This window comes from Penaeus monodon, unplaced genomic scaffold (genome assembly GCF_015228065.2).
Source record: "Penaeus monodon isolate SGIC_2016 unplaced genomic scaffold, NSTDA_Pmon_1 PmonScaffold_15380, whole genome shotgun sequence".
In the NCBI taxonomy this organism is placed as follows: Eukaryota; Metazoa; Arthropoda; class Malacostraca; order Decapoda; family Penaeidae; genus Penaeus; species Penaeus monodon.
In genome coordinates, this window is record NW_023644576.1 from 1 (window position 1) to 8,589 (window position 8,589).

The 8,589-nt window shown below is 45.6% G+C and overlaps 1 protein-coding gene across 1 annotated transcript; it reads left to right on the forward strand.

Annotated features, from left to right (window-relative positions):
• The first annotated feature begins 1,337 nt into the window (after positions 1 to 1,337).
• On the forward strand, positions 1,338 to 2,935 carry LOC119569461 (extensin-like). Its single transcript, XM_037917616.1, has 3 exons — positions 1,338 to 1,369; positions 1,819 to 1,922; positions 2,022 to 2,935. The coding sequence occupies exons 1-3, from the start codon at positions 1,338 to 1,340 to the stop codon at positions 2,933 to 2,935; spliced, it is 1,050 nt and encodes a 349-aa protein (XP_037773544.1).
• The last annotated feature ends 5,654 nt before the right edge of the window (positions 2,936 to 8,589 follow it).

The window sequence follows — 8,589 nt, forward strand, 5'->3', positions numbered from 1 at the left end:
GTTTATTTTTGTTTTTTTGTTGCTGATGTTATTATATTATTATCATTATTACTGTTGTTCGTGTTAGTATTACTGTTATCATTAGTGGTTTTATTTTGTTGGTGTTATTATCGTTCTGATTGCCATTATCATCACAATATTATATCTATCATCCTTATCATTATAAAGCATACCTAATGGAAATGATAATGAAAATTAACTTATTCAAATTATTAATTTCTTAAGAACAGCAGCATGGGATGGAATCTCGTATAAACGCCTACAGCAAATGCATCACTAGCCTTTCTTGTTCACACAGATCCAGTCCAAAAAAAAAAAAAACGAAGATGACGCTATATCCTCGAGTAATACTTGTGGGCGTGGTACTACCCCTGTGGGCGGGCGTGGGGGCGGTGTGTGTACAAGTTCCAAGGAGGAGGCAGATGCGGGGACAATCTCCACGCTTTCATTGGCAGCTCGGACTTGTCCTGCGCCTGTCGCCTGTTCAAGGAGTATGTGTGTGAGCCGTATATACAGATAGATACATAGAGAGAGAGAGATAAGTAGATAGATAGATAGAAGAGATAAAGATAGAGAGAGAGAGGGGGGAGAGAGGGAGGAGAGAGAGAGAGAGAGAGAGAGAGAGAGATAAAGATAGATAGATAGATAGATAGAGAGAGAGATATATATTTTTTTCCTTTCGTCCTTTCTTTCTTTCTTTTTCTTTTCTTTCTTTTTTTGTTTTCTTTTTTCTTTTTCTTTTTTCTTTCTTTCTTTTTTCTTGTTTTTTTTCTTTTTTTTTTTTTTTTTTTTTTTCGTTTTTTATTTTTATTTGTCCTGGTGTAACTAGGTGAATTCCTTGTAACGTAGTGAAGTGTGTACAGTATGTGTACATATGCATGTGTGTGTGTGTGTGAGAGAGAGAGGGAGAGAGAGAGAGAGAGAGAGAGAGAGGAGAGAGAGAGAGAGAGAGAGAGAGAGAGAGAGAGGAGTGTGTGTATGTGTGTGTGTGTGTGTGTGTGCGTGTAATGATATATCTATACCTAGCTAACTGGCTGTATCACCATATGAGTTATAGTTTTGTATGTGTATGTCTGTACATGCATACATATAATATTTCAGTCACTACAGTTATCTGGAGTACATGTACCACATCAGATCCATAGACCTGTATCGATGGAAAATTATATAGATATGCTATACAGAAATTATTTGATCTGAATGTGACAATAAAAACGCCTGATGAAAATTCGTCATTCCAGACTGGCTGTGCGAAGGCTTCAGTTTCCAGGGGACCAACGCAGAATGGACAGTGACAGGTGGCTTGTGTATACTGCACAACCTGCTACGGGCACTCGATGGGGACCCTAGCTTCATATGCTACGCTACGGTGTGTTTATAATCAGACTCACGTGTGTGTGTGTGTGTGTGTGTGTGTGTGTGTGTGTGTTTTGTGTGTGTGTGTGTGTGTGTGTGTTGTGTGTGTGGTGTGTGTCAATCCATCTATATATCCTCTCTCTCTCTCTCTCTCTCTCTCTCTCTCTCTCTCTCTCTCTCTCTCTCTCTCTATATATATATATATATATATATATATATATATATATATATATATATATATATACATATATACATACATACATGAGTGTATGTTGTTTTTTGTATACATTTTCACATATTCATAGACACAAATATAGATATATATTAATATACACATTAGCCCTTCCATAACAAACTAACGATAAGGATACGTTTACATATTTGCAAATACTCACACACATACCTACCTGATTATAATGTCATTGAAGTAGAGTGAGTTTCACAGATATTTTACCTTTTCAGCTTCTGTGGACCTATCCAGCCAGCGCGGCCCCGAGGAAGACTATGGACCTACAACACCGACTGCTATAACCACTACAACCGCAGTTCCCTCCATGGACACCACAGCAAACGCCACTGACCCCATTTCTATCACCACTACCACTAAAACTCTGTCTACTACCAGCGTACCTGTTACAACTGTACCTGATACCACTACAGTACAGTACACTACCACCACAACTGCCATGCCTGCCACCACTACCTCTACACCTGCCACCACTACCACCACACCTGCCATCACTACCTAACACCTGCACCACTCCCAAACCAAAAAACCTGCCCACCACAACCCCCACCTGCCACCACTACCTCTAAAACCTGCCCCACTACCACCACACCTCCCCACCCAACTCCCTCTAAAACCTGCCACCACTACCACCAACAGCCCCCCACTACCTCAAAACACCTGCCACCCACAAACCCCCAAACCCCCTACCACCACACCTGCCCACCACTCCCAAACCAAAACCTACCACCACACCTACCACCACTCCCTTTCTACACCTCCCAACCACTCCCCTCTACCCTGCCACCACTACCTCCACACCTCCACCACTCCCACAACACCTGCCCCCACTACCCCCAAAACCCTACCACCACACCTCCCCACCACACCCCCCAAACCTACCACCACCCCTGCCACCACTCCCACCACCCCTCCACCACACCTACCACCAAATACCTCAAAACCCCGCCAAAAACTACCCTACACCTCCCCACCACTACCCCAAAACCCTCCCACCATACCCCCCAAAACCTGCCACCACTACCACCACACCTGCCCCACTACCTCCCTGCCACCACAAACCACCACCCCTGCCCCCAAATCCCCACCACACCTGCCCCACAAAATCTACACCTGCCCCCTACACCCACACCTGCCACCACACCACCACCCTGCCACCCCCTACCACCACCCCTGCCACCACTACCTCTAAAACCTGCCCCCCACTACCTTTTCCACCGCCACCACACCTGCCCCACAAAACCTCTACACCTGCCACCAAAAACCTGCCCCACAAACCCCCTCTACACCTCCAAACCACAAACCTCTCCCCCTGCCACCATTTACCTCTAACCTCCCCCAAACTCCAAACCCCCACCTGCCCCACTACCTCTACACCCCCACCCTCCCACCAAAACCTGCCCCCAAACTCCCACAACACCCTGCCACCATACCTCTACCCTACCACCACTACCACCACACCCTGCCACCACTATCCCCCCCCTGCCACCACTCCCTTTCTAAAACCTCCCCACACCTCCCCCACTACCCCCAAACCCCGCCCCCCACTACCTCTACACCTAAAAAAAAAAAAAAAAAAAAAAAACCTGAAACCACTCCCTTAACACGGCCAAAATAAAACAAAACCTGCCCCCAAATACCCCCAACCCCTACCCCCCACAAACCCCCAAAAAAACCTCCACCACTACCACCACACCTGCCAAAAATACCTCTAAAACCTCCCAACCCAAATCACCACCCCTGCCACCCCCCTCTACACCCTGCCCCCACTCCCACAACACCTGCCCCCTACCACCACACCTGACCCCACAAACACCACCCCCTGCCACCACTCCCCTCTACCCGCCACCACTACCACCAAAACCCCCAACCCCCAAACCCCCCCACACCTGCCACCATTTACCACCACACCTGCCCCCACTACCCACCACCCCTTGCCACCACTACCACCACCCTTTGCCCCCAACCTACACAAAACCTGAAAACCCTACCACCACACCGGGCCACCACTACCCCCAACCCCCTTCCACCACTATCACCCCACCTGCCCCCACAAACCCCCACACCTCCCCCCACTACATCTAACCTGCTACCACAAACCTCTACACCTGCCCCCAAATACCAAAACCCCTGCCACCACTACCACCCACCTGCCCCCACTCCCCTCTAAAACCCCTCCCCAACCAAACTACATCTACACCTCCCACCCCTACCACCAACCTGCCCCACTCCCTTTAAACACCTGCACCACTCCCCAACCACCCTCCCAAACCACAAACCCCCCACACTGCCCCCCACTACCCCCCACACCTGCCACCACTCCCTCTACACCTGCCCCCAATACCACCAAAACCTGCCACCACTCCCTCTAAAACCTTTCCCACCACTACACCAAAACCTGCCACCACTACCTCTACACCTGCCCCCCACTACCCCTCCCCCCTGCCCCCCACTACCTCTAAAACCCTGCCACCACCCCCTGCCACCACTACCACCAAACCTGCCCCCAAACTCCCACCACACCTGCCACCAAAACCACCAAAAACCTGCCCCCAACTACCCTAAAACTCCACCCTGCCCCCTTTAACCCTACACCTGCCACCACTACCACACCTCCCCCACTACCCCCAACCTGCCACCACTACCTCTACACCTGCCACCACAACCACCACAACTGCCCCCACAAACCACCAAAAACCTGCCCCCAACTACCCCCAAAACCTTCCACCCCCTACCACCACCCCCTCCCCACCACTACCTCTAAAACCTGCCCCCCACCCCCAAAAACACCTCCCCACCCCCCCCCTCTACCCCTGCCACCACAAAATCTAAAACCTGCCCCCACTACCAAACACCTGCCCCCCAAAACCTCTAAAACACTGCCACCATCCCTTTCTAAAACCTACCACCACTACCACAAAAACCTGCCCCCCCACTACCTCTACACCTGCCACCACAAACCACCACACCCTCCCCACCACTCCCTCTAAAACCTGCCACCCCCAAACCTAAAAACACCTACCCCCAAACTCCCCACAACCCTGCCCCCCGACTCCTCTACACCTGCCCCCCACTACCTCCCCCTACCACCACTCCAAAAACACCTGCCCCACTACCAAACAACCTGCCCCCACTCCCTCTACACCTCCCCCCACTACCCCCAACCCCCAAGCAACATTTTTGCCAGCCCGCATATACCTCTCAGCCCCAAGTTTTGCTTCCATGTTACTGACGTCCCTATTTCCCTATAAAACAGCAAAGGGAAACCCCCCCTTTTCTCAATGGTACATGCAAAAAACAATGGGTTATGCAATTTGGGAAAATACGGGGTTAAAAAAAAATACAGTACTTTATCATATGCCAGAACGCGCCAGTTTAAAATTCCAGTCGAGTTTACCGCAAAATACCCCGCCAAAAACGGTGTGAACAATTGTATGTCCATTTCTTGTAGCGTAGGCACTGTTTTTTTTCAGGATTCGAGGGGGGGAAGGGGCCCTGTGTTACCGGGGCCGTCCCGGGAAAGGGGGACCGTTCCCATTGTCACGATGTCCAAGGACCTCATCAAAAACCCAAGGGTGTTAATTTGCGAGTTCCTTTTTACGTGGGAAAACTGGCTGTGTGCGGGGGCGTCGGGGCCCTTTTGTGCTTTTGACCGTTAGGGTTGGCAGGGTTCCCATTTCAGCCTGCAGGAAAAATTTTCGTGGGTTTGCCATCTCTTCTTAAAATAGATGATATTTCCTTTTCTGGAGTACCGGTTAAAAATTTTTTTCTCCTCGTTTCTGGGGTAGGTTTTTTTCTGGCGGTTTGGATTGTATTTTTATTATTATTTTATTAATTTTTATTTTATTATTAATTTATTATTATTATTAATTAATGGGTTTTGGAAAGCCTTAATTCCTTTAAACGCTTTAGAGGTGTTGGACCCTTGGGGTCTCTTTTGGTTCACTGGTCTTTTTCCCGGTGGGCCTCGTAGATTTCGGAAAACCAGGAATTTTCAGTATTTTATATAAACCTGTATATGTGTTTTATATATATATATTATTATAGTTTTATATAATAATATATGTACACACTCTAAAAACAAAACTTATATATTCCACACCACACACCACACACACACACACAAAAAACACACACACCACAACCACACACCGCGCGCGCGCGCGCCGCGCGCCGCGCGCAAAATATACACACACACATTACCACAAAACACCATACAAAGCACCAAAATATACACACACACACAACCTACACCATACACACCCCACACCACACACACAACCACACACACAACCCCACACACCACACAAAACACACACACACACAATATAAAAATTTAAATAATTTTATATATATATATATTATTATAATAAATATATTATATTTATAATAATAAAATATTAATATATATTAAAATATAATATACACACAAAAACACGTACTAATAACAAAAATTTCATCGTGGCCCCGACTAAAATTGGGTTTCCCTTGAAACACCTGCAACAACTCTCCTCCCTAAAGTGATCCCCTAACCCCAAACCCGCTACAGCTATATCCTTCCCCCAGTGCAGAAGATTTAGCGCTGCAAAGGGGGATTGAAATAAAACCGTACAAATTTTGGGGCCCCCAAGATACCACCTGGCCCAAACAAATACGCCACAAAACAGGTCTTCATAATTTTGTTTTCAGTTCAAATTTCCCAAAGGTAGGTATCCCCTTTTTAGCACAAGGGGTTGGAAAAATTTTTCAGAAAAACAATTTTGGTTCACGAAGAAATTTTGATTCATCATTTCCCCTTCCCCCGGACGTGGGATAAGATTATAAAGATGTTGGGGGAATATCCCATTACTGCCGTGTATAATGGGGGAGGATGTGTCCCCCCTGCGTGGCACTGCTTTTTTTTCTTTGGGGGTGTTGTTGTTAAACTGTCGCAGATTTATTCCCTTTTTTACTGTGGGAGTTTTTGGGAGCCCGGGTTTTCAAGAGGCAGGCAAGGCGAGGGGCCCGGGAGGAGTCTTGTCATGCCCGCGATGGGGAGCGGTCTGTGTCGATTGCTCAGATTTTTTATGAACAAACTTCGTTTGAAATATTTCATAATGGAAAACATGAATTTGAATTAACAAAAATTCAGATATATATGGTCTCATGATGGCTTCGTGGTGAAGAAACAAGGAGTACCTTCTATACAGTTTGTATGTAAGAAGAGAATTAGGGCATTTACAAGACAAAAAATGCTTCGTGATAAGGAGACAGAATTACTGAGTATTCATGAAACAAAGATATTTAAATATCGATAATATCGATAACATAATTAGTGCCCAGAATAAGCATTTTTCTAACAAACATTTTGATTACGACAAAAGATATCAAAAATAAAAACTTGGAAATTGTTTACGATCAATAAGATTAGCTTTTTCTAAGGTCTATTCGTCGTTATCATGGCTGTAGACCTCTTGGAATCGGCTGAGAGCAGTGGAGTTACTGTAAGATAAGAAGCATGTTGCTTTTCTGGTATGTGAGGCCAGAGAATTAAGAGAACAGGTCATTAAAACGGTAGTATTTTTTGTCAAACATCCTCAAAAGACCCCCAATAATTGTTGGCGTTTTTAAAGGGGGTTAGGGTAACAGTGGGTCACTCCTCCCCCACGACCCTGCTAAGAGACCTCATACTGTGTTGTGCGGTTTATTCAATCCACGTGTCCCCAACCAGAGACCCTACTTTTCTTCCACCCAACACACATCTCAGAACAAGTTCGAATTCGCTGTCCGGATTCTAATATTGTTATCTGTAGCAATCTTATCAGATCATTACAAAAACCAATTCAGACATTGATTTCTCAACGAAAAAGTCCTGGACGAAATCGACACAAATTTCCCTGAACACTACTTACCAAAAACACTTGTGACAACATTCAGTCACAAAAACAACGTATTCTTTCTCTGGTCTCCACGACCAACCGCTATCATCACTTAACAAACCACTACTTATATGTATCGACTTGTAAATGGTTCTTCTTTGGATACAGATTTTAAAAGAAATGCAATATATGCGTACAGTGCCCCCTGTTGGAAGGAAGATATCCTGTTACGTTATACATTATATGAACTAAATTTGTATCGAAAAATAAAGCGTGTTTGTGCCAGGAAAAGGGCGAAATGAAGGGGCTGCTGATGTCGAGGGTCCGTGTGAAATTCGATATGAGTTTCGTGCATCGGGGCAAAAATTAAATACTCGTTGTTTTACTGTAACAGATACGGCTACATAAGCATTTCTGAAAATAAAAAACTGTAAATTTTTTTTTTTCTCTTTACCCATCCACAAACCTCTCCTCCTTTTTCCCCCCTCTCTCTCTCTTCCTTCTAGATACAGAGAGAGAAAGAAAGAATAGAGAGAGAGTTAAAAAGGGAATAAGAGAAGAGAGAGTAGACCAAGATAGTAAAGGATGGAGGACGAAGGAAAAGCGAAGACCAGGATTTAAGGATTACTGAAAGATCAAGTGAGAAAACAAGAATGTTGATGGAACTAATTGGTTCAGATTATGAATATCAACAACGATCTGCACTCGTGCTGAAAACACGCAAACATACTCGCCACACATACACGTATCTCTCTCTCTCTCTCTCTATCTCTCTCTCTCTCTCTCATCTCTCTCTCTCTTTTTCATCTCTCTCTCTCCCCTTTTCATCTCTCTCTCCCCTCTTCTCTCTCCCTCCTCTCCTCTCTCTCTCTCTCTCTCTCTCTTTTCTCTCTCTCTCTCTCTCTCTCTCCTCTCTCTCCTCTCTCTCTCTCTCCCCTTCTCTCTTTATATATATATGTGTGTGGTGTCTGTGTGTTGTACTGATAGTCCATCTTACAGAAAACGGTTGTACGAGTGTGTAGAAAAAAACACACACAACCGTCCATAAGGTAATCCGACGAACGCATCACGAATATAATACATTCTCTAATTCGTGATAAATCACATATATACAAGTTACAAGGTCAC